This window comes from Diorhabda sublineata, chromosome 1, assembly GCF_026230105.1.
Source record: "Diorhabda sublineata isolate icDioSubl1.1 chromosome 1, icDioSubl1.1, whole genome shotgun sequence".
In the NCBI taxonomy this organism is placed as follows: Eukaryota; Metazoa; Arthropoda; class Insecta; order Coleoptera; family Chrysomelidae; genus Diorhabda; species Diorhabda sublineata.
The window spans coordinates 17,557,332-17,584,907 of record NC_079474.1 but is presented as its reverse complement, the minus strand read 5'-3'; the positions used below and the strand labels follow the sequence as shown (position 1 = coordinate 17,584,907).

General features: G+C 29.7%; 4 protein-coding genes across 6 annotated transcripts; 2 read left to right on the top strand and 2 right to left on the bottom strand.

The window, feature by feature from the left end:
• Positions 1-57: 57 nt before the first annotated feature.
• LOC130441316 (guanine nucleotide-binding protein subunit beta-like protein 1) lies at positions 58-6,143 on the bottom strand. The gene is made up of 4 exons (XM_056774940.1): positions 5,831-6,143; positions 5,059-5,413; positions 4,811-5,007; positions 58-3,484 (listed from the first exon to the last, which is right to left on the bottom strand). Exons 1-4 carry the CDS (start codon positions 5,978-5,980, stop codon positions 3,248-3,250), a joined length of 939 nt encoding a protein of 312 aa, XP_056630918.1. The 5' UTR covers positions 5,981-6,143; the 3' UTR covers positions 58-3,247.
• Positions 6,136-12,501, top strand: LOC130441308 (signal peptide peptidase-like 3). The gene is made up of 7 exons (XM_056774927.1): positions 6,136-6,581; positions 7,294-7,640; positions 7,695-7,865; positions 7,950-8,122; positions 10,186-10,333; positions 11,802-12,043; positions 12,125-12,501. Exons 2-7 carry the CDS (start codon positions 7,313-7,315, stop codon positions 12,194-12,196), a joined length of 1,134 nt encoding a protein of 377 aa, XP_056630905.1. The 5' UTR covers positions 6,136-6,581; positions 7,294-7,312; the 3' UTR covers positions 12,197-12,501.
• A 1,533-nt stretch (positions 12,502-14,034) lies between these two features.
• Positions 14,035-24,405, bottom strand: LOC130447971 (TBC1 domain family member whacked). 3 transcript variants are annotated; one of them, XM_056785080.1, is made up of 8 exons: positions 24,205-24,405; positions 21,671-21,958; positions 20,403-20,595; positions 19,535-19,749; positions 19,288-19,485; positions 19,120-19,232; positions 18,944-19,058; positions 14,035-18,640 (listed from the first exon to the last, which is right to left on the bottom strand). In XM_056785080.1, the coding sequence occupies exons 2-7, from the start codon at positions 21,912-21,914 to the stop codon at positions 18,945-18,947; spliced, it is 1,077 nt and encodes a 358-aa protein (XP_056641058.1). In that variant the 5' UTR covers positions 21,915-21,958; positions 24,205-24,405; the 3' UTR covers positions 14,035-18,640; position 18,944. The 3 variants fall into 3 exon arrangements, with proteins under 3 accessions (XP_056641058.1, XP_056641050.1, XP_056641041.1); XM_056785072.1 differs by lacking the exon at positions 24,205-24,405 and adding an exon at positions 23,059-23,145 and having other exon boundaries at positions 14,035-18,655; XM_056785063.1 differs by lacking the exon at positions 24,205-24,405 and adding an exon at positions 23,059-23,145.
• Positions 24,406-24,553: 148 nt separating this feature from the next.
• Positions 24,554-27,494, top strand: LOC130447198 (uncharacterized protein PF3D7_1120600-like). The gene is made up of 3 exons (XM_056783883.1): positions 24,554-24,772; positions 24,848-24,970; positions 25,025-27,494. Exons 1-3 carry the CDS (start codon positions 24,700-24,702, stop codon positions 27,373-27,375), a joined length of 2,547 nt encoding a protein of 848 aa, XP_056639861.1. The 5' UTR covers positions 24,554-24,699; the 3' UTR covers positions 27,376-27,494.
• The last annotated feature ends 82 nt before the right edge of the window (positions 27,495-27,576 follow it).

Below are 27,576 nucleotides of genomic sequence, written 5' to 3'. Positions count from 1 at the left end.
TTTTTTAAATCATTAAATATATTCATGAAAAGGAGTGTGGAAAATAATACAACAAAATTTTTAGAAAAATATTTATTACACATGGTTAAAATAAATTCCTATGGCATTCATTAAGGTACATACTTTTTGAAATGCTGTTTTTTAAATAAAAGTTTTCAAAAAAATGCCACCAAGAATATTATCACAAATAATTGAAGGGCGTATCTGATGTCATGATACAAAACACAGGAGTTGTGGGTTTTTTGACTTTGTATGTAATACATATGAGCTTCATCCACACTAATCAACAACTTTTCCCAATTATCTACTAGGTCTTCTCAATAAAAATCAACTACACCTCATCTACTAATTCAAGGCAAAAGTATCAATTATTTGGGCCCCATTGCACACCAGCATCCATAAACAAGAAAAATAAAAGTATCCATCAATGGATTTTGGGACACACCGGAGTGAAGGGAAACAAAATAACTGACAGACTCTCTAAAGTAGGGGCATAGGACTGGACTCATCTACAGTATAGAAAAAGCATTGGAAATAAGTGGGATATGAATAAAATCAATTGAGGAAATAGAAAAAAATAATTGGGAAGGGAGGAAAGACAGCAGGAACCATAAAAACAGTGTTAAATTCCAAAATATCAAAATCAGTGGAAACTACAGTTTATAAAACAATTAATCAACCAACAATGCTCTATTGATCCAAACTATGGATATTATCGAGGTAAATAAACTGGAAATATGAAAATTGTTTTAGAGGAATTCAATCTGGAGAAGAACAAATGAAATAATTTCCTTAATTGATTACCACCAGAAAAGTTACGAAGACCAGAAGAAGGGGATAATAGAAATAAAAATAAGACTTGAGAAGAAAATGATAAAAAAAACTTTTTGTTAATCCTGTCTCCCTCTAATGTAAAACTTCCACATAACATCCAGATATGGCCCTTTACAATTTCATTGAAACGTTCAGAATGAACTTATTATGTATAGAACTAGTTTTTTTATGAACTTACTTAGTTTTTTGGTAATGTGCTGAAATACTGTTTAAATAGTATGAAAAAATCAATTCAATTTTTAATGATAAAAAAATAATTTCGAATGTAATATCGAATTTGTGAGTTTGCTATAAGATTGTTTTGAAATAGTTTCTTTTACTCCACTACACTCTCGTTTAGAAATTAATCACCGGGATGTATATGCTTTATTGGACTTCTTTATTTATATAAAGGGTGAAATATGAAATTTGGAATAACCTTTTGTAGAAGAATAATAAAAATTTTTGTATTTTATTAATAAATATGGATATTCACTGTTAATTCAGAATCCAAAACATTAAAACCGATATGAATAACAGGAATACTGAAAAAAAGGCAGTTAGGTCTAGAACTGGATAATTTCAAAGATAAAGTGAGGCTCAAAGCAAATATAATGGATACCAAATGTACTGTTTATTATTACTCAGTTAAATCCGTGTTTCGATAACTAGATTATCATCTTCAGAGGCCTAAGGCGAATGTTAATGTAGTGGTAGTGAAATAATCCACATAAAACAGCACAGATTTGGTACAAGACTTTTGAGTTAGTAAACCGCTAGATAAAAGTTAATCGACAAACGGTATTTCCAACTGTTTAAGGTAGTTAGCTCTCTGTCTAAAAAGTCTGTTCAGTTCCATAAATATCGATTAGGAACACAATGGAAATTAAAGAATAGGCCAGTGATATAGTACGATGAGTTAAGATAAAGTACTTTCATTTGAAAGTTCTAATAATGCTTGAATACATGACAAATATTTTAAATATTTTTAAAAATTGATGATATCAAAAGTTTGGTGTTCCTAGATACCTTACTGCTGCTTAATTTGATTTTTTTATCAAAAAAATTATATAAAACATGTATCAACACTAGAGGAGTGAAAAATTGTATTCGGTATGAGTTATTATGAGATCCTAAAAATATCCATGAGATTTTATTAAATGTAAAGTTTGATTGGGGGGGGTTGGTATTCTATACACTATAAGGATATTAAGGAACTAATTGTACAATTAGAAATGTTTTTAAAAACAGTTTGTCAAAAATTATTTTCTTTTTTGGAAAAATAGGCATGAAAAATTGTAGATATATGTACAGTGTGATCCATTTAATGTTTAGAAACTATTTTTCATTAATCAGTGAGCCAATGTTTTTTTTTTCAATTTTGTAAATTAATACTTTGTTCTACTCGAATTTTTTTGTATTTATAAAAAAGAAATTAAATTATAATGGCAAGTCAATAAGTACACTTTTTCCTAGAGGATATGATTACAAAAAAAAAGGAAAAATACCATATTACAATAAGCAATAGAAAGATAGGAAACTGAAAAAGGACTTGTTAGATGACATGGAAAACAATTAAAGAGAAAATTCATCACACCTTATAATTTAAAATTTACTGAATAATTTGTCAGAAAACTAATTGTAAAAAATTGATATTCACCCTATATAATGAAAAATTAAATATCAAAAGCTTAAATAATGTACCAAATTTGAAAATACCGAGTTTTTTTGATAAAAAAACTTACTAAACAACATAATTTCTCTGTATCTTTCGTAGGATAAAGGTAAATTAGGTTACTAGGTCATAAAAACACATCTAGTATCTATAATTTGAATTTAGCAGTTTCTAGACACACTGTATAATGTTAAAATTGTGATTATTTGTCAATATCTTGTGTAACACACTTATTCCAAAGTAAATGACGTGAAAAAACAAAAATAATGAGTCAATATTAAGTCCAATGATACAAGTCACTTATAGAAACTTGATCTTCGACAAGGACACTTTTTCCTACAGGATGCGATTACAAAACAAAGCAAAAATAACAATAATCTCACAATAAGCCCTAAAATGACACGAAAAGCAATTAAAAAAGGAATGTCATCACAATTTTATAGAAGTTTTACTTTTAATTGTTCATAGATTTTTGAATGAATCACACTGTAACTGTCTTTTTTGTTAGTTAAAAACCAGGCGAATTCTAATGATAAAAATAATAACATTTCAATTAACAAAGTGTGGGTCAGAAAATTTCTCAACAAAATCATTTTACAATTAACTGAAGCGAACTGTAACAACCAAAATCTGAATGTACAAAAACATCCCTCTATTTCCAATACAATAAAAAGGAATTTTAGTCGGTTAATTTGTTTATAAATTAGTTCACTTTCGTTTTCAATAATTATTTTCTTATTAAAAGAAAGTGAAATGGATTTAGTTGTACAAATCCCAAAGGGTTATTAGTCCATCGGTTCCGCTAACTGCCATTATATTGGACTCCCAATAATTTACGGGAAACGGCGAAAATTGGACATCAGTAATAGGTCCTTCGTGATCGTTCAAAACTGTCAATACTCTGAATGTTTTACAAGAAAATATCCTGATTCGACGATCCCATCCGCCAGACACAACTATTTTAGAGTCAGATCTAACTTTCACTACATTACAACCCTAAAAAAGATAATAGAAAAAGTTATAGACCTGAATTTTTTAACACTTTGAAAATGAAAGTCATTTATAATAAAATAAATAAAAAAGAAAGTGTTTGAAATATATATTCTTTACGTTTCTTAAAATAACGTTTTTTTTGTTGAAGAAAACTTATTTTGGTTTTTTTCTGTCAAATTCAACTGAAGAAAGATCTATTGTTAATGTTCAACAGTAATTGATCATCATTTTTGTGTTTCAGTGCCCCTAGTATCCCTTTTCTATTTCTTGAAAATCTCAATGAAATCTTTCACCTTGCTCTTCACTCAGTCATAATTTTTTAATCTCAGTGCCCTTGGAATGACTTTTCTATTTCTTGTAATCTTCATAACATCTTTCACCTTGTTTTTCACTCTACACCAAGAGTTTCCAAGAAGTAGTCCAAATGGAAATGTGAATAGTAAAAGTTCATATTATAAACAAGAATTTTGATTTTTTTCAGCATATTTTGAATGATCTCAACATGACTTGGGTCTTTATAATTTCTTAGAAATGTATGTGCAGCTTCTTTAAGCATCTATTTCCTTATCTTCCATCACATTTGCAAATTCTGTTATCTTCCATGAATCTCTTAATCTGTGGCCTTATAAAGATTCCTTCCATTAATTCAATCAAAAATATTTTACACAATTATTTAAAACAATTTCCTTCTTTGTTTACAGTTTCAACAAATTGTTTCATAAGTTGGTTAAATATTATTTGGGTACAAAATATGTTTTAAATTTTGTTTATGACCTTTAATATCACAAAGACAAAAATAGAAATCATCATGATGATTTTTCTCTTGTCTCCAGACCATTGGTATCCTTCACATACCTTGCAAACAACTTGTGGTACCCAATCTGTATCTTGATCCCCTAATTTGATGTTGAATAAGCTTTAAAATTAAATGTAGACAAATAAATATTATTCAACAGATAAAATTCCTGAATATCTATGTCCTAATTACATAATAAAAGATTTACTACAAGTAAAATGAGACCCAATTAAAAAAATTCTGAGAAACAACCACAGGATATTCTTTTTGGGAAAATTCCTAGAATTTAAGGTACTAAATTTACTGGAGTGGTAGAGGTTCGAGTGGTACATTCCTTTTAAAATGTATTAAAACGCCTATTATGTGATTTGCAAAAACATGTGGGTAATAGAGACATAATTTGTTTAAATTAATAATTTTATATAAAATCTCAGCTTTTAACCATCTAAAATCCCCTCATCACAAATTTCTTGCAGACCTGTGTAGTTATCAAAGAATTTATATTATAAAATAAGATCTTGTAGATAAAATACCTTATTTGTAATGGAACATTCTCCTATAATAGCCATTTCGTATGCATTGTTTATGGTAAACACCTCAAGGGTATCAGAAGAAGATCCACTAACAGCTCTCTTAGAAATAGGATCAAATGTCAGAGATGTTAATTGATCGTGAAGTTGTATATGTCCACAAGGCTGGAATGTATTCAAATCCCATAAAACTACATCACCTTTAATAAAAATCGTTAATATTTGGTATGAAATATTAATGATATATTTACCTGTTTCATATCCAGCCATAACACAATAGTTACTTCCCAAATTTACTTCTTGTAAAGCCATTATGGAGCCTAAGTTCTCCCTTTCTGGATTTAACTGATTTACTTTTGTTAAATCATTAATATTTAAGATATCTACACAACCCTTTTCTTGAGGTACTAGTAAAGTTTTGTTTATTAAAATACTTTTACAGAAGCTCATAACACATGTAGCTTGACTTTCTACTTGATAAGAACTTTTTTTAACTGACCAAAGTTTGACTTGCCCTTCTTTTTCTTGTGTTATTATTTTATAGTCGAAACTGTGAATAGATTGTATTGATTTGCCCATGTCTTGTTTAAGTTGTAATCTATTTGACTAAAAAAATATTTTTTTGAAGATTTTATCAAACTTTTTATCTTTAATGCGACTTTCCATTCATCAAAATAACCATCAATTTTTTTTCTACTTCTTACGTTTTCAAATTTAGCAGACTAATTTGAAAGTCTGCATACACATATGTATAATGTATTGCCTATCTCGTAGGGATAATAATTTTATTTAAAATATCTTCAAAAATGAATAAACAATAGATTCTAAATTTAAACAATTTCGTGTTTACAACAATTCAGTACCTGTAAAAACGACAATTTATATTCGTGTATTTTTATTAAAAAAAAATAATCAAAACAATATAAAATTTCATTAATAAATTCTTGATACGAAAATGAAATATTTCCATCGCAATAAACCTATAGGTTGAAATGTAAACAATTAAAAAGTGTTTTAGCTTACCTCCAAATCCCAAAAATACACTGTACCTTTTTCGGTCCCTGCTAAAAGTTGTGAAACAAACTTTTCTCCCCGCACACAAAAATTTAGACAGTGAATGTGCCCCATATCTTTCCTAAAAGAGTATATTGGGTCAGGTGGTAAAATTGACATTGTTTTAATCTTGGGGCTACTTTCATAAGTGAAATAAATTTAAACGTAAACTACAAAATACGAGAAAAAGGGAATTAAAAAACTGGGGCCGAAACAAAAAATTAACCTAACCCACATTTGTTTTGATTTTGACTGTGTTTCTCTTTTCATCAGATGTTCTCTCAGGGTATAATAGACATGGAATATCCAACTCCGATTAGAATAATGTATTATGTCACATTTGACGTTTGTATCGGAATTTGTAGTGTTTTAATAAATATATTATTTATGGAGTATCAATTTTATGTTATTGATATTTTATTTATGGGGAATAATATAATTAATTAAAAACATAATATTAAGAAATATTCAAAGTTTATATAAATGGTGACAAATGACGTTTAACAGATTGTGAGGTTGTGTGATTTTATGGTGTTTGTGCATTTTTATAATTTTTTTTATCGGTAATGTCGATGTTGAACAACAATAATCATTTGTTGATAGCGATATAAACATAAATATCGCATTTCGACTGTTTGTCCATTTAAATTGATGGCCCGTATGAAAAATTAGTGATGATTATCAACGCCACCGACTTTAATTCAGCTTTATTGTTAATAAGGTAAGTATTAAAAAAAATCATTTGTCTAATTTTTTGTTGTTTAAAATTGGGCTATTCACCAGACATTACTGTTATATAAGATAGATTTAATAACCGTATTATTTCCCTCGTTAATTTATTGTTCTTGTACACGGGCTTATTTAATGTTTGAAAAAGTGGAACACTTGATGTACCAATTGTTTATGTAAATATGAAAATTTCAATTGTAACAATAAGTGTTGTATTCACTTTGTTTCTCTCTATTACTAGGTTTTGCTCTTTAATCCAGGGTTTCTCTTTTCACTATAACATTTATTCTATTCCCAGTCTCTACCTTTTAATATATTTTTGACTATTTTGCAAATAATTAATTGTCTTTGCTAAATGTTACAGATTTTTCATTTAATCCGCGATCTACTTATTTCAAGACCCATTCACAGGAATGACATTTTTTCAGTTTTTATATCACATATTCCACTTTTGATTAGTGATACAATGATATTGTTTCTATTCTTGGTGTGAATATTTATAATTCTGGTTTGATCGCTATATTTACTGTTTGAAAAAGTGGAACACTGAAGGTTAATAATTATTAACTGAAATATAAAAATATTGATACCCATTTTAAAGAATATTAATTAAATCCTCAAAATAGAAAGTTTATTACAAAGTAGGTAGGTAGATTTTATCATTAATACAATTTTTGTTCCAATTATATTGTAATATATTTCAGATAGTGAACAACTGCCATAATGGCAGACAGCCAAAGTCAAACAGTTGAATATCAATGGGCCTATTCCATAATGGACTCAAGCCGGGTATCCACGTTTCTAATTTCCATGTTGCTCATTGTTTATGGCTCTTTTCGCAGTCTTAACATGGAACAAGAAGCCAGAGAACGTGCGAATGGTACAACAAACTCTTTACTGAATCCTCCCCAAACTGTTCCAGTAGAGAACAGTGTTCAGACATTAGATACCATGCAGGCATTATGTTTACCTTTGGGAGCAAGTGTCTCTTTGCTGGTTATGTTTTTCTTCTTTGATTCAATGCAGATGTTGTTTGCAATATGTACAGCTGGTGGGTACAAATATAATCTTAAACGGTTAATAATAGTAATAAAATTATTTATAGTGATAGCAACAGTTGCTCTTGCCTTTCTTCTTTTACCTATGTGTCAGTATATTATGGGTCCGTGTTCTGATGGTAAGAAAATTTCTTTCGGTATGTGTGGAAGGTTTACCGCCGCTGAATTGTTTTCGTTTACTTTGTCTGTGTTCATCGTATGCATTTGGGTATTGACAGGTGAGTGTATATACTTATTATGTTATTAAAAAAATCATTATTTACTCCTAAATTTTTTTTATATGAAATGTATGTGTATTTTAGGTCATTGGTTGTTAATGGATGCAATGGGCATGGGACTGTGTGTAGCTTTTATTGCCTTTGTGAGATTACCTAGTTTAAAAGTGTCTACTTTACTTTTAACAGGATTACTGATTTATGATGTGTTTTGGGTTTTCTTTTCCTCATATATTTTCAGTACTAATGTAATGGTTAAGGTTAGTACACAAAAATAAATAATACTTTAAGATATCTATTTCAAATATTGATTAGTTATGATTTATTCATCAGATTTTATACATCTAGGGCTAATTACTGGTATTCCTTTGTCTTCTCCGTTCTATTATTTGTTTTTTTTTCCTGTTCATTTATAGTTTTTGAAGTTTCTTGTCTTGATCTACCTTTTTTCCAATCTGATTTCTGTGTAGTACCCTCAGTGAATATCAATGTTGATTTAGGGAATCAACTAGCACAACTGATCAATTATTTACAGTGCGGCAAATCATGAAAAGATGCGAACATGATATTGATCTAAATATAATAGCTATACATTTTAAACAAGTATTTGATAGTGTTCATTGTAGCAAACTGAAAGAAGCAATAAGGAAAATGGAAATATCCACTAAATTGATCAATATGGTAATGATTATAATGCAAAATATTGAGGTAAAGTTAAAATAGGTGGCAAATTAATTGATCCTTTTGATATCACATCTGGTGTTAAACAAGGAGATAGTCTTTCAAGTACATGCTTGGCCTCCTTGACAATTTGTGTCCAAATTGGTCTGTTCTTCACAAATGTTCCCTATCCTCTCACATTCATTGTTTGAAAGTCTTTCTGATCTCTGTTAAGGGGGCTGCCTCTTTCTACTGCAATATATTTTGGAATTCATGATTCTCTTAGGTATCCACTTGTTCTACATTCTTTAAATGTGCCCAAACCATTTCAACTTCTGGGGTTTAATGAATCAGATGATATTTTCATTGTCTAGTATAGATTTCACTATTATTTTGGATTATCCAGTCTGCTTCGTTCATTCTAATTCCTTCATGTATTCCCTCGAATATTTTTCCTTGTGTTTGTTCCTCCTTTGTAAGTCCTTTATCGGTTTTACCACCAGAGTGAAGTTGTCTGTGCAAACTCTATACATTTGTGATTTATATTGAAAATGCTTCCTGGTATCACTATTTGTATCGTTTGATTAGAAATTCTAGAGATGCTTGATTTTTTCTTGCTACATTGCTTTTTTTACAATTCCAGTGTAATTTTTATAAGTCTTTTTCGGTATGTCTAGCGTCTAGTCAATGAAAAACATCATAAATCTGTTTGTTTTAAATTGAAAATTTTGTCAGTAGGTGATCGATTATTATGAAACCACCAGGATATTCAATCTACTGTAATATATATATATATATATATATATATATATATATATATATATATATTAAGTTTTTATTGCAAATGCAACGTCATGATCAATTCTTTCTATTGAAAGTGATTAATTGTTCCTATTATTATAATCTAAAAAAATAATGATAAAAGAATGTTTTTAAAGATCCAAGGCCTTTCTTTTTATACATATATGTGCTTCATTAATGTTTATAAAAATAAATTCTTTTTGCAAGGTTAACAATTATCATCCAAACACAAAAGTTAATTGCATAATTATTTATTGAATGAATATGTTTAGTGGACAACCCTGTATCAAATAATATCCTTATCTAGTGTTTGATATACATGGATTGTTATTATAACATTGTTCATTATATTCTGCCAATTTATCAAACACCTGTCTACATTATAATCAACTACAATGAATTTAATCGTGATGTAATTAATTTAATTGAATTATTGTCTCGAGATATTTGAAATGTTTGTCACTTGTCCCATATTATTGCCTTCTATTTTTTTCTTCTTCGGTTATTATTGTTACTTTCCTTTTTTGTACTCATTTTCATTCCATTTATTTCCAAATATACATATTTTTCAGTCATTGGTAAATACACTTTCTTTTTAAGTTATTGGCTGTAATTTTCTTCAATTTCAACATGTCTGACTTATTTTCTCTAATTTAAGATCCAAGTTAAAAAGAATAGGTTCTGAAGCTCGTTCACCCTGTATAATTGAATATAATTGTGACTCGCCCTGATATTTTCCAAAGTATCCTACTGAAACCAATCCACAATATATGAGTTTAATAATTTATTCTACAGTGTCTTACATTACATTTGTCTTTAAAATGAACTGTTTGTACCATTTATTGATTCAAGTTGTTTGAAGGTTGCCACAAGACCTGCTGAAAATCCTGTGGGAGTTGTAGCCAGGAAACTGCACATTGGCGGAGTTGCCAAAGAAGCACCAAAATTGAGCCTGCCAGGAAAATTAGTTTTTCCAAGTATTCACAATTCAGGACATTTTAGCATGTTAGGTAAATGTATTCATATTCGCTTTTTCTTATTTATAGATACCTTCATGTTTTGCTATTTTTTTATATGTTAATATACACAAATAAAAAACTCCAAAACTGTAGTTTTGAAAAATTTCCCCTTCTTAAAAACTTTTTCTCATAATTACTTTATTTTCGAAATTAATTCTTATTGTGATTTTGGAATCTATTTTTTGATACTTTACTATTTATATTTTCAAAATTTTCAGTATATATACGAGGTGAGATCAAAAAATATGGTGAATGAATTTTACGCTGCATATGTTTCAACTAGTATGTCTCATACCTTCAATTACTAAGATATCCAATGACGTTTAAACCTGTTTAGTTGAAAAAATGCCGAATAAGTTGACAAAATATGAAGATTGGTCTAAGATGTTAACACAGTAATTTTGAAGACTGTTTACATGTGTTACGAGTGATTTAAAAGTGAAAATAAATCGATTAATAACAAGGAACTTTAGTAACGTCCTTTGATTTTAATGTCAGACAAGAATAATAAAGAAAACGCTGGAAAACCGGTTACTGGAACAATTTATAGGGGTTGAGTCAGGCAAAGATACCACTAGGAAACTATAACCAGGAAGGATTTGTTGAATGGATCAATCTAGACAAGATGTAACCTCTAGCCACAATCTCTTGAAGTGTTAGAGACTATGGAACTCCAGAGCACTAACCCAGGAAGCGTATGAAATAGAGGACAAAGATCTCTGAGAGTTTGAGCCATCTCATATTCTGATTTTTCCAAGAGAAGTGGGATTCATAGATCAGATACATAAATATTGAGTATCCCAAGTGCTATAACAAAAAAAGGGGCACGTAATATATCAAGTCCCAGTATATATGACACCCTAATCATTTACAATATACAATAAAACATCCTTTGACCTTGAAAGTGGATAAAAATGTGCAAAAACTGGACAAACTGCAAACTCCAAATGTTTCGTGAAGAAAAAAAACTCAAAACCGCCTTCCATACCAGTTTTTTTTCCTTTTTGGCAACATTCCTGACATTGAGAATGTCAATAAGGCATATAAAAGTGATTTCAAAGAAGCCTTCTAGTGTTGGAATAAATTCTTAACCCAGTGTGGTACTTTAAAGAAAAATCATTTAATTTCATGTTACTATTTTTTTGATCACACCTCGTAAATGTGGAAACAACATTCTTTCTTCTTTCTTCTTTAACATTCGCTTTGGTCCTTTGAGAACCATATCCTTCTTAACAATTGACTGCCAATCCTTTCTGTGTCGATTTCTTCTACTGTATTCAGTTTTTTGTCCTTCCTCCTCAAACCCGTTTCCTGTTTTCGTTCCTAGCTTCTTAATTTGATCTTTCTTTGTCTTCCTCTTCTTTTCTAATGGTGTCATTATTAGAAATAACAACTGAAGATTTTTATTTGAAACAAATTTACGATTCCCTGCTTTTATATCTAAATAATTTAATTTTAGGTTTAGGAGATATCGTGATGCCTGGTCTACTGTTGTGTTTTGTATTGCGTTACGACGCTTACAGGAAATCCCAAGGTTTATCCGGCTCCAGACTGACTTATTTCCATTGTTCTCTCTTAGGATATTTTCTAGGCTTATTAACAGCAACCGTCACTTCCGAACTGTTCAAAGCCGCCCAACCTGCTCTACTATATTTAGTACCGTTTACGTTACTACCATTGCTAACCATGGCGTACCTCAAGGTGAGTCTATAACTCCATGTCAATCCATATTTTATAAAATATAAAAAACATTGTAAAACTACTTTTTTTTTTGTTGTTTAGGGTGACTTACGGCGAATGTGGTCAGAACCTTTTAAATCATTAGCTGTTTCTAAGCATTTACAAGATGTGTGATAGAATTTTTCGACTGTTATATTAACTACTGTTACTTCAATTTTTGATTATATTGAATTTAAGATATAGAGTGTTTTACAAAATGTTTTAGCGAATTAAGAACAAATTGAGAAAAAAAAACTTTAAAAGTAAATGATGTGTAATTTATCTACTATCATGTATATTAAATTATTAGCATCTATTGTCAATTGAGAAAGTACATAATTAGGTAAAACGTTTTCATTTGGGAATAAGATAATTGTGTTGAAAAGACATTTTGTTACTTTTTTTTATACATTAATTATAGTTTTTTGCTTATAACATTTCGTAGTGTTTTATTTTAATTTAAAATATATTTAATATCACATTCTTAAATATACGAGCCCTTAGTCTCTACAATTTTTAGAAGAAAACCGTTCCAATAGACATTCCAATCCAAGCCCCGTAGAGGAAAATTTTTCCTATATCAAGACCATTCCTAAAATAAACCCCATAGTAATCTCCATATTCCACTAATAAAACAACCCAACGAGTCTCTAATAGGGAAACTTGAATTTAGTAGTAGAGAATTGAATATATCCAAAACTTGATTACTAGGTGGCTAGAATATGGTGACAGTTACAGGTGAAACTATTTATTTTAAAGTCCTAGGAGGTGTAGAATTCCATACTGATTGTTTCAGCAATCAAATCAATGGGAATGTGTTGAAATGAGACAAGATATCACGAAAAACTTTCATTTACTTTTTCATATCAAGATAAAAATATTTAATTTGAAATCCTAACCTATCCCAAACTGATGAAAAATATTAGGGTATTTGAAATCTTATACAGACAGTTGAAGAAGTCAAATACTATCAGAAAATGTGTGAAAATTACAACAATTATCTCGGAAAACTTGTTTTTTCATTTCATATTATGGAAAAAGTTTCAATTTGAAATCCTAACCTATCTATCCCAAACTGATGAAAGATACTAGGGTATCTGAAATCCTATATAGACAGTTTAAGCAGTCACATAGGAACTATGGAAAACTTGAATTTTCAATAATATATAAGACATTTTTGTACATCAAACAATACTTATTAGGGGTATATCCAAACCCCGAAATAAGTTAAAATCTAGTCCAATACTGATTGTTGAAGCAATGAAGTCAGAAGAACAATGTGATAAATGATATTAGAGGGTCTAAACTGTGTATACTGACAGTTAAAGCAGTCAAATACTATCAGATAATGTGAGAAAATTACACCATTTGTTTTTCAGTTTCTTGACATTTTCCAAAGGAAAACTTGAATTTAGTTGTGTGTGAATGTATCCAAAACTCATAGAAGATATTGAAGGATCTACACTGTGGATACTGACCGTTTAAGTGGTTGAATACTATCGGAATATCACAACATTTGTTTTTCCGTTTCGAATTTAGACATTTTTCGAAGGGAAACTTGAATTTTGTGGTGTGTTGATGCATCCAAATTGATAAAATATACTGCGCGGTCTAAATAGTTTAAGTAGTCGAATACTGTCAGAAAATGTGTGAAAATTAGACCAGTTGATTGACCATTCGATATATAAGTATGTCTAGAATCCAATTGAATAATAGTTAAATTAATTTAAACAATGAAAAAGTGTTGAAATTAGACCAATTATCATGAAAAATCCGATTTTCCATTTTATCCTTAAGATAAAACCAGGTTTTCTTATAATTAATATTTAAGAAGGTATTAGTAAGTGAATATAACCAAGACTGTTGAAAGATAAAGTGGAACTTGAATTACCGACTTTGTAAAAATTAGATTGGTTGGATTATATTTCTTGATATTTTTCCTGGTTAATATATAAAAGAGTAACTAAAACACGTTTTTGAGACTTTGTTGTATAATATATTAAATTTTAATTTATATTTACATAATCTACAGAGCATTTTAATACCGATTTAAACAACATATACATAGAAGAAAAAAAAATAATCTCACCTGGAAGTTGTTATTAACAAAAAGTGCAATAATTTGAATTTGTGTAAATACGAATAACATCTTAATTAATTAATACAAAAAACTAACTATAAAATATGGACTAACAAGAAAAAATACTGTTTTTCAAAATAATAAACAGGTTCTCGAAACAAAATAACTTATGGTGTGAAATATTAACAAACAAAGGGAACAGAAAAGTTCTATATGATCACTAGTGCTTTTTTACCCCTTAGCCAATCAACAATTTTAAAGAGACAAAATTTTTGAAAATAATCACTTCTTTTGAATCTCTTATTTTTTAATTGAAAACGAATGAATTTAAAAAAAAAACTATGTTTTTTTAAATGTTCTAGGAAGTATTCAAACCAAGAATGAAAAAATTACATTTTGGGTATTTTAAAAAATTTTGTGCTCACAATTTTAATTAATTAATTTTAAAAAAAGATTTCAATGATATACCAACAAAATAATCACCTCTTAAAAAATTTTGTGTGTAAAAATACTTTCTACCTCTTTAAAAAAATATAATTATATATTCGTGAACAAAAAAAATCGATTCAGGCGACACCTCTGTAATCGCAAGTCATTAGCAAAAAAACTGTACACGAAATTGTATTTTTCTCAGTTAAATCTTGGAACTAATGGTATCAGTATGATTGGTAACCATCCTTTTCATGCTTGCGCTAATTAGGGGTAAATGACCCTTATAAAAGATCATATATCTGAACCAAAATTATCAGTTAACCATTAAACTTCAACCGATACACATAAAAAAAAACAAGAATTCTACCTGAAAATTGACACAACAAGTGATAAAGCAGCTGAAGCGGTCTTTCTATTGAGCCAAGGCCAGAGTCAACCAGAAGTGGCTAGCGCGCTGAAATTGAGACAGTCTGGCTGTTTCCAAATTTTACCATTGCTACCAAGAGAGTGATAACTTTAATAGAAGTCGCAGTTCGTGAAGAAAAAGGTTCAAGTTCAACCAACAAGAGCTCAGACAAACGCAAAGAGTTGATGGACAGTAAGAAGAAGATTTAAGGCCAGCTACTGACACCAAATAGCCTTCCAGAGAAGACTAACGAACAATGGGGCTCTGTTCTCTTCTAAGACAAAAGTAGAATGTCCCTGCATGGTAGGGAAAGAAGGAGACCTGGAGATAGATTCGAGCAGTGTTGCAGAAAAGAAAACATGACTTTTGAAGGATGTTTGGACGGACATTTCAATGGAAGCACAAATCGAGTTGGTTTTTTTTGAAACTGGCAGCGAGCCGATACATAGAAAAAATTTTAGGGAATCACATCGTTCCCTACGAAGGTTCAATCGGCGAAAATTTTATTCTAATGCAGAACAATGCCCGTTTACATACTGCAAGTTCCGTACGGATGTAGAACTGGCCAGCGCGTAGCCCGGTCTTAAATCTTATGGAGCATTTATGGGAAGACCTTAAGAAGAAAAGTTCGAGCTAGAAAATTCTGCACTTGTCACGAAATTGGACTTAAAAACGACGCTCACTGAAGTATGGGATAACGTCGAACAAAAAGAACTTATAGGATACATGAAAAAGCGATTGGAAGTTGTTATTAGGGGCAGCAGAGTGAACACCAAATATTGCTATAGACTTTTCGTCGTGAACGTGCTACTAGAATCGATTTTTTGCTCACTAGTGTATAAACATTGCACATACATTTTTTATTTCAAGATTTCGCCATATTTCATAAAAAATATTAAAATACAAAACGAAATTGGAAACAAAAACTACTGTAAACAATATCAGTTGGCATATTCTTTAAACACCAAAATAAATAATTTCCAACAAGTATAAAATAAAAATATTTGTTTTTTCATAAATAAAATTTTCAAATCTCGTAATAGTTGCACAAGAGTATTGGGAAAATAGAAAATTTCGATGATAAAATGTACTTTACAATATGGTAAAACACTACAAAAAACTTTAGGGTATTTCAGTCTGTTTATTTTAATGAAATGACTTTAGTTCACTATATGACAATTGTGATATTTACTAAATGAGAATATGGGTAAAATAGGGATATTGAGGATTAAAATATAGCACAACTTGTGGAAGAAAAGGAAATGTGCACTATAGTTTCCTTGCATATAAAACAGGTATTCCATAGATTACGACACAAAGGGCTTCTCTACAAAATCAAATAATACCTACACTATCAAGTATATCTAATCCTACATAGAAGATATACACTTAAAAGTTAAATTCGAGAGGTAGAACCATCAGACTATCATGAAATAAAATCGGGTGTACACCAGGGCAGTTCTTGTAAATACTCTTCCCAACTGACATACCATCCACTCCTAGGACACTCGTAGTAACGTTTGCAGTGATTTCATCGACTCAAGCATCAGAATATTATACAAGTAAACACAAATAAATAGCAACTGTCCCCAAATTTCCATTAATAATAGTGAAAGATGAAGTGAAATATTTAGATCGAAGACTTACTGGAACGCACAGTAAAAATAAAACCAGATAAAAAATATGTTTTGGTTAATAGACCTATTTACCCTTGTATGGACATACGGAATCGAGTCCTGGGGATGTAGCAAGACTTCAAACACAAAATAAATTCAGTCCAGAACTCTGTGAATGCTGCTTTATAGTATGTATCAAGTTTAACCAATTGCAATGAGCTAAATATACCATTAACATTAACATTGGGGCCAACGCAAACAAATATAAAGAGTTGTGTGGAAACAATAGTAACCAACTAATCAACATTTTTTTCAACCTCCACTGCAATGAAGGAGATTAAAAAAACTGAAGATATGTAAAAGAACTTGTTAATGACCAATAACTGACACAAGACATTTATTATTCAATAAAAGTATATTGTGCAAATGAAGAAAGAAAAAAAAATCTGTGAATTGGAGAACTAAAAAAAGACTGAGCAAGAGTAATCTAATGTACAAGGTTGGTAAGAATTTGGTAGGATTCAGGAAAAACTCAATTTTCCAATGCAAATATATTTGATGAAATACTTTTTACACAAGCTTTTATCACAGTAAATGGATTTTAAATCGACTTTAGTTGACTATATTCTCCTTCAAGAAGTGATAAATATTTAAAAAATGAAGCTGGGTAGGAGCAAAACCAATTATTGCTACAACCTATAGGGATTAAGACAGGCAAAGACTCTTTTGAGTAAGAATGATGTACGAACATTAACAGATGTCCTATCGGAGCACTGTCACCTGAAGACGCTAGATAATGTGGCGTGCAGATTTTGTTATACAGAGATGGAAACTTCTATTCACATTCTTTCAAAGTGTGAAACACACTAGGAAATAGAAGACGAAGATCTCTGGCATCTACAGCAATCCCACATTCTGTACTTTTCAAAGGGAGTAGGTTTTACTGATAAGCTGGGGGTTCCCCAGTATCGCGGCTAGAAAAGGGGACATAACAGATTTTTTTAGTTCGCAGTGTATACAATACTCCAAAATCCATACATACAAACTGGGTAGAGCAAATTAAACCAGTACTATATTTAAAACAATAGCACAACTAGGTATATTCAAAGGTGGTTTAGAATTAAATTGGGCAAAATAAAAACCGAATACGAAAGAACAGGATAAAATAAAAGAGAAATCTAATGTATAAAGTTCGAAAAGCCTAGTAGAATTTTAGAAAAACCTCCAGATTATTTCACAAAAAAACAACAATAATGCCTCTAATGGAAGAGACTTTTCATTTGAATTTTTATTACAATCATAGGATCTTCAACGGACTTTAGTTCACTACCTTGTCCTCCAAGAAGTGATTGGATAGAGTAGTGATAAGGAGATTAAACCAGTACCGAATTAAAAATAAAATAGCATAACCAGATGAGTTCCAAAATGGTTTAGAATTCAATTGGGAAAAATAAAAACAGACTAAACAAGAGCTGGACAAAATAAAAGAGAAGTCGGTAAAGCAAAGATTTCCTTCAAATGCTTAATATTCAATTAGGTTAGGTTAAGTATCAGATTTTAAAAGAAATCTAGTAAGATACCACAAAAAGTTGAAAAGTCTATTTAGTTCTATAGATCACAAGAAACAGTTTAATTTTAAATAATTTTAGCTACACTATGAGCTCTAAGAAATGAATTGAGTGAAACTATGTGTGCAGAAGTACCATAGAATGAAGAAATGGCACAAACTAAGTGTCGACAAGAGCTGGAATATGATATCCCTAAAACTTCAAAGATTCCGAATGAAAAAAAATAATATATTAAGTTTTGTGTTTAAGGGAATTATCTAAACTGTTTGTAAAGTACATTTCGATATTAGATTTCTTAGATACGAATTTACTAGTAAGCGTTTAAAAAATATGTATCACTCGAAATATACAAAGACGATTTTCTTTGAATTTTCAAATAGTAAGTAGATATAGGTACAAGATTTGTTTTATTATGTCGATCAATTTCGACACGAAAAATACTGATGCGTCCATTATTGGTTGTATAGATGATATTACCTGGAAATAATGAGACTAAAAATACAATTAATTAACAATACAAAGATTATTAATATTTAGACTGTTACTATTTTAAAATTAAAAGTTTTTGTTAGTCTTGTATACAATATTGGATGAAATATCAACGTTTCAGATTAATTATAAGTAAATCCTTTAAAAACCAAATAAAATTGAAACATTAACAAGTTGGGATCACACTTACTTTGAATATATATAAAATTAATCAAATAAAAAGATTTATTAGTGGTAATCCAAATTGATATACATACAAGCAAATATGAAAATAATTAAAAAGGTTTTTACCTCACTTTATCATCGGAGGTGTAGTTTCTGCATTGGCTTTTTCAATCCTCAATCGTTTCGTTTGTTTTTGGTGCTGCTCTTGAAAATCCCTTTCGGTTATATCGAGTCTATTTATCTAATGAATAAGATTCAAAATTTACAAATTCAAATACCTTTTTTTTATTAGAACAACTCACATTATAAATAAGATTTTCCTCCGCTAAAATACTTTCAGGAGGATTTCGTATCCTAGCTAACGTTTCACAAAGTCCTGGGCATTGTCTTCTACTTTTAGGAGTACCTAAACAACCTAAAAAAAATGTATTAACCAAAATTTTATTATTTTTTTGTGTACTTATATTTACCAATGAGGATAACTAAAGAAGTTTTGAAAAGAACTTTGACGCCTTCACATAGAAAAACGTCCCATACCCTCAAGAGAGTGTCCCAAGGTAAAGTCCTAGTGAACGCGCATAAAAACCATTCCGTACAATAAAACATCGGTTCGGCGTTTACTTTTTTTAAATGTCTATAAACTGGTGGACACACTTTCTTTAACAAACCTAAAAATAAAAATTGAGAATTTCATATAAAATAATAAATAATACTTACCCTGTAATATCAACCCATCCCTTTGTACTACGTCCATAGAGGGCGAATAATAATTCTCCAAGTATTTGTTAGATATAGATACTAGACACCAGAATGCTTCTACTGCAGGCATGTGCATTAAAAGGAAAGCTGCCACTGGTGCCTGTGCTTGACAATAACCAATATCGGGAAAATGGACGGTATACGCTTTCAATACGTTAAATAATTCTTGTTGACTGAAATAAAAAAAATCCTGTAAACTTTGACGTTATAAATAAGACAGAAGTGACTACTGAGCCCCAACAAGTGAACAAACAACAAAATGTAGGGGCCTTATGCCATGTTACAAATAAGATATATGCGAACACTAACAAGAATCCTATTGGGGTGCTGTCACCTCAACAAACACCTGAAGATGCTAGACTTGACAGATAATGTGGCGTGTAGATTTTGTTGCAAAGAGGATGAAACCTCTATCCACATTCTCTCGAAGTGTAAGTAACCTTCCACATTCTTTTTAAAAGGAATGGGACTGGTGGATCAGCTGTAAACATTGGGTTCTCCAGTGTCTCAGCAAGAAAGGGGGACACAATATATCCTTTGGGTTGCAGAGTACACGATATATATAATTTTTATTGAAATAGAAGCTACATTTGGCTTCATTGTAATTGAAATTTGTTACCTAATTCATGAGAAAATAGATTCTTTTAAATTTTTCACTATCTAGTAGTAATAGGAGTTTTTGAAAACTTTACTCATACTTATAATATTTTTGTAATGTTTTAATCAATTCCAGCTTTTCTATTTTTCAAAAATAGAAAAATATTTAAAATTGTTGAAAACATGCAGAAAACTATCATCCACTGTAATATTTATATTGATATTTTACCCTGGTTTATCTTCAGAAGAAAACATCTCATGAAGTGGAAACTGCCTATGAATATCTTTCTTTATATCCTCTATGGATTTCGTATCTGCTTCTGCTCTCAAACACTCTTCATATTTGCTAGGCTCTTTGTCCAATAAAACTTTACCTCCACATAGGTATAACCAAGCTCTAGGTCTCATAGACTGTGGTATACCTGAAACAAATATTTATATGGTGTTGGTATGAAACATACAAATATTCAAACACTTGAATAAATATTATAAACTGTATTATTAACATTTAAAAATGAATTTAATTAATGAACATGTTTCCACTTTAAACAAACTTTTTGGATACAACAAATTAATACAATTTTCTGATCATCTTTGAGAATACCCAAATTATTTTACAGATATACTACAATGAATAAGTTATGTCTAGTTAATTGTGACTTTAATTTGGCCTTACATCCATTGCGGATGATAGCCGCCCTTCCTTGGCTCTCCAGATTTATCTTTTATGGTGATTTTACTCTTCAGCCTCTTACAGCTTCTTGCTTGCTTCTCTCACTCTTCTTTTCCACTTCTTTCTATCCTCCACGACTTGTCTTCAATTCCTCACCCACATAATCATCCTCACTAGCTCTATAGCCTTACAGGAAGGCCTCGACTTTCTCTAGCATCGAACGCGATCTTTTCCGGTCTCTTGCAACGACTATCCAGTAGTATCTTCAAAAATCCCGTCTCTCCATCTTAGTCTTGGTCTCCCTCTGCTTCTAAGATCTTGAAGTTCTTTTTTGTGGTTACCCTACATGTCCTGCTCATCTAAGCTTGCCAATCTTGATTATTATTATTATGTCTCTGTTTCCTCTGAATTTTGGCAGCAAAAAATGAGAGGTAGAGTCTTATACAAAATATCTTTTGGGTATAGATGCTGTAAAGCCAAAACGACTACTTAAAACAATCTATTATATTTTATGATTTGCGATATATAAATAAAAATACACCTGATTTGATGATATATACCAATTCACTTAACCTTGACATCCCAGGAACGTTAATCACACTCTAGTTAACACTTGTCCTCTGTTACTAATTGAATTAATCACATTTTTTATTCTAAATAATTTTATGTATTTGATAAATAAACAGGTATTATGAAATTCCACGTTTATTAATCAATTATCAACTGTTATGAAATAAAAACATTTAAGGGTAACTTGCTTTAATAATTATTTCAATTATAGTAAATTGAAAATAAAATAATTTTTGAAAAAGATATGAAAATACCTTTCCTACATCTCTCCTTAACTTTTCTATAATTATTTTCCATGTAAAAATTCCATTGTGATAGCATTTTCAACCATTTCCTTTCTCTTCGTAATACGGTTTCGGCAGGAGGACCGTTTCTAGGTTCGGGAGAATATTGAGCGCCACCCAAAAATCCGTGACGATCTGGTACTGTAGATATCACGCTACCGTCTATAAGCGTCGACGCTTCTGAGCATATTGAAACTGTATCTGCTGATGTCATATTGGCAGGAACTATTATTATCGGTCTAAAGACATCTTTAAAACCTAAAAATAATTGGGTTTTTAGGAAAAATAATTTTTTTTTGATTAATGGAAATATCATACATATTTTTTTGATGAATGAAATTGATTTTTGGCAAAAATATGTGTTTTTCTTAGTTAGTCACACGACTTATTGAGTAACGTGTTCCTTAACCAGATATGTATTTAATTATAATACAACAGACAGAAGGAAAAGAGGCAGACATGTACGAACATAGAGAAGAACTAACGGGAAAGAAGAGCAACATGGAAGGAGGCTACAGAAATAGACAAAAAAAGAAGAAAATAGAGAGCCCTCGTCAACAAAATTGGACGAAACCCACTAAACATTGCATGAGGATTGTGACCTCATTGTTTAATCACAGCTACCAAAACACCAGCAAGTGCCCTTAGCTCCACTGGTCTCCATATGACAATGGAGATGAATACATTTTATACCACCAAGAACTAAGAATACTTACCCTGGATTGTACTATAAAATGATTAATAATTGACAAAACTAATATCCAATTCTTTAGAAGCCTGCAGATAATTCTCTCAAAGATTGAGTTAAAATAATATTTAGACTATTTAAGAGGCATAAAATAGTATAGAAGTGAAAATTGATCTAGATGAGAGATGGTATACAAAAGCACCAATAAATAGAGAACGTAGAGGATGAAGAGAACATTAAAAAATAATTAATTGTTTTTAAATTATAAATTTGCCACTAATTAATTCTCTATTTGCAATCTACAGCTTTCAGAGATTAATGTTAATTTGTAAGTAGTAAGTCAAGACGAAATATCTTGAAACAAACTACAATAGAATCAAAACTTTTAAACACCCTATAATTTACAAATTATTATTTTGATCTGAGAAAATTTTATTAAATGTAGAAAAGTAAATGAATCGTTTCAAATAAATTTCATTGCAACAAAATGATTAAATAATAAAATTGTTTTATGATGATTTAAACATAATGATCATTAAAAGCAGCAATAAATATATTTCTTCATTTTCCATATCAAAAATACAAATTTTTCTCACAAAATATCTAGTGAATACTAATTTCAGATTAATATAGTATGTTTTTATTAAATTTTATTTTATTAAATATCTACCTATTTTAGACATATTTTCCTTCTCACACAATTTAAAATTCTATATATAATTAATAATAATACATTTCCCACAATTCTAACATCTCTCACATAATTTTTAATGTTGTTCTAATTATGTAATCTGAAGTGAAATACTGTTCTGATTTCTTCACATTATGATGCAAAGTTGGATTCTGTTATCACTTTTTTGTAAATATTGCAGAATACTACCAGATTAAAAGTTTACATGGAATTTCTTTTTATCTCTGGTCCGCCTTTAGATAATTATTAAATACAAATAAAGGTGGCCAAAGTTGAAGGAGTTTAACAAAAATTGAGAATATTAAAACAGTAGAATGCAAATTTAGATAATGTAAACAATAATGCAGATTATATTTACATGTCTGCTATACAAAATAAACAAAATACGCTTGTAAGAAACCTGAATCAATATTTTAAAAGATAAACAGATGTTAACAAACATAGAAGCCATTTTTATTACATAAAGTTCTGTATTTACTATATTTGAATCATTATTTTCAAAATTATATAAAACTTTCTTAAATTGTTTTTTTTATTAAATTAAGTATTATCTCCTTATAAGAAAAAAATGATTCATATAAAATTTTTCAATATTAATCACAACTGTGTAAAAAAAACGAAAAGTTGCGAATTAAACGCAGTTTTTCAAAAATTGTATATATAATGAAGTAACCCAAATGTGATATTTTTTGAACAGTAATAAATTAATATGACATCTAAATCTTAGTAAACTACTTTAATATATATTAATAATTATCATTTCCTCACCTATTATTTGTGTTAATTGCCATTGATAAAATAAAGTTCTAGTACTTATTTTTAATTACACTAAGAAGCTACTTACATAAGTTAATGATAGAACAAAAGTAATAAATTCCACACACCTAATTATTCTACGAGGTTTGGTAATCATCATCATTTGCAATGTTCAATGAATCATAATATATGTAAAATCCCACAGCCCTGTGTAACTAAAAATGTCTTTCCCCGTATGGGTTTTGAGATTTTTAACTGATTCAATTGATCTGGTTTTTGAATTGAATGTTTTCCAATGTGTTTTAAATACCAATATAACACCTACGCTAATATTTACAGTAAATACAAATAGGCAAGATGTTTACTTACCAACACCAAAGTTTTCAATACACAAATAATGTTTAGAAACGTAGTTTGATAATTATTCACTGTCAGTTATGTGAATTATAGTCCCTCGATTACATTACATATAATTTTAAAAACAAACTAAGAAAATTAATCAAATAATATGTTTTTTAATAACTAAACGTCAAAAATTGCTAGAGGCGAGGCTCTGTCTTGTTGACATTATTGACAGTAGTGCAATGTGTTAATGACATACTTTTTTCTTCTCTTTTAACTTTCTATTTAAGTGACTTTATACTCATAGTCTTACAGTACGCTTATATTAAAGATGACCTGATTATTTGTATAATAGGGGTCGTCTACCTTTCATAATAGAAGCAGAAAACGTGCCATGTGAAAGATGAACTACATCCTTTAACCTCATCAGTTGCAAAATGCCTTTAATTTGTAGGTTAAGAAAAAATAAAGTGTTATAAGATATAACATTTGTATTAGTATTGGTAAAATAATTATTAAAACATGTCTATGTTAGCTGAAAGAAAACGTAAACAGAAATGGTCACTTAATCCCAGAGGCAAAGAGTGGAGTCAAGGTAAATTTCTGTTGAGAAGTCGTTTAAAATCTACCAATTATCCACAACTTCAAGTAAACTGTTTATATATTTTAGATGCGAATAAGTTCGGACAAAAGATGCTCGAAAAAATGGGCTGGCAAAATGGTAAAGGCTTGGGACGTAAGGAAGATGGAATAACTGAACATATAAAAGTTTCTCATAAAAACGACAACAAAGGTAAGTTTAATATCAATTAAAATATGAAAATAATCAATAATTCGCTTTTTTAAGGTATGGGTTATAAAGAGACGAATGATCAGTGGACAGAACATGAGACCAATTTCAGTGCTCTTCTAGAATCATTAACAGGAGAAAAAATAGTGGAAGATGATACAAAAGTTAGTTGCTTAGAACAAAAATCACAAACTTCAAGAGCTAGGGTTCATTATCACAAATTTACCAGGGGTAAAGATTTGAGCAGGTATTCTGAGAAAGATCTGGCTAACATATTTGGTAGAAAATCTTTACAAAAGTCAAAAAAGGAAGAAAATAATGTGGATTGTACCAATCAAGAAAAGTCAAATGATCTTCTAGTAAATGGAGGATCAATGATGGATTATTTCAAAAAGAAACTTCCAAATTTTGGAAAAAGTAATGGATACATAGTTGGTAATAATGGAGTCCTTCAAAAAGCAGAATCTGAAGCAGAGTTCAGAAATTCATTTGGTTTTGGTTTTAAAGCTGATAGTGCAGATAAAAACAGATGTTCAGAATCTGAAAGTGAAATAGGACAATCCTTTGGCTTTGGATTCAATTCTAAACAAAAAGAAGCCACAGAATCGACTTTTGTATCATATATATCAGGTAATAAAAGACCAGCTGAAGAAATAGAAGATGAAGTTTTTTCACCGAAAAAGAAATCTAAAAAAAATAAACTGAAAATTGTAGAAAACAATGGTATCTCAAACCCAGCTTTTAATCCGATGAGCACACCTGTTAAAATTCAAAAACATATTTTGAATACCATAGAAGAAAATGTTACTGAAGATATTGATGAAGAAAATGACAAATTAAATACATCCAATAGCTTGGAAATACTTGAAGGTAAAAGCAAAACGAGAAAAGGTACTGAGGAAAATGAAGAAAACATATGTGACACTTCAGTTAATAAATTTAAGAAGAAGAAAAAGAAAATAAAAGATGCAATTGAAACAGGAGAGGTTAAGAACCTAAAGGATATTTACCATGTTGAACATTCATCTATTGAAGAAGTTTCACATAAAAAGTCTAAAAAGAAAAAGAAGATGCCGAAAACAGAAAAAAGTATAGATAACTCAGTATTTGATGAAAATGAAGATTTATCAATAGATGTGTTTCAAATTGAGGAAAATTATTTTGAAGTACCTTTGAAAAAACCTAAAAAGAATAAGAATAAAATACACATGGAAAATTCACTGAATGATTGTACAAAAAATGTTTATGAGACCAAAGATAATCCATATGATTTCAAAGGAAAAAAAACAAAGAAGAAAAATAGGGAGATTGAAACAGATTCAGAAAAAAGTATAGAAAATCCAACTTTCAATGATGACGAAGACGAATCTATAAATATTTATGAAGTTAATGAAAATCCTTATGAAATACCAGCAAAAAAAGTAATAAAAAAGAAAAAGAAAAAAGAAGATAAGAGTATAGATAATCCAGTGTTTAATGAAGCAGAGGAAACATCTTCAAGTGATTATCAAATAGAGAAGAATCCCTTTGAGGTTGAAATAAAAAAAAGCAAAAAATCTAGAAAAATTGAAATTGATAATATGAATTACAATGACACAGATTTATCACTAATACAGGATAATCCATATGAAGTAAAACCAAAGAAGAATAAGAAGAAAAATAAGACAGTTGCAGATAATAATATTGAAGATCAACAAGAAAAAATAGAAAATATGAATCCATGTAAAGTAAAATCAAAAAAGAGAAAATTAGAAGCAAAAGGTATAGAAAATCCAGCCTTGGATCTAAACAATACAAACAATGAAGAAAGTATCATCCCAGAGGAATTTGATCTGATGTTGAACATAGTTTCCACTCCGATACAAAAAGAACAAACCAAGACAATTCCAGTAGGATCAGTGAATAGAGTGGAAAGTGTTAAACGTAGAAAAAGTGTGAGGTTTAGTGATGTGACTCAAGAATTAATAATCCCGAATAATGATGAACTGAAAGAAATGTACAAGAAGAAAGATAAAAGTAAAAAGAAAGATTTAGATAACATTAATTTTGATGAACACAATATAGATTTACAAGAAAATATAAACACGATTTCTAAGACTCTGGATAACTACCAAGCTGAAATAGAAAATGATATGAATGAGGAAAAAATGAAAACTGTTACAACTGAAGATTTTATGGTGGGAGAAGTGGGAAATCCTGATGGAGAAAATGAGCAGGTGATTGATGGGGTGAAGTTGAAATTCAAATACGCCAATATGAATACCAAAACGCCTTTCTATATGTTGGAAAGCGTGGGTGCTAAAAAATCTTATAAACACTTAATTAAAGGCGATATCTTGTTGACGTTCAAAGACAGTAATTTACATAAAATCAAAGGATATGGTGTGAAAAATCCAACAAACTTTTAGTGAATGTCTTTTTTTTTTAAATTTCTTAAATACAATTTTTCTGTATTTAATAAAAGTTTTATTTATTTATAATTTGTTTTTTTTTAATATAATTTTAAATAGTTATATCGAAAACTTTTTTCAACACACTACTTAAAAAACCTCTTCTTCTAATTGTGGAATTGTAGTGTTTTCCTTATTAAAAGTTTTTAACCACAAAAC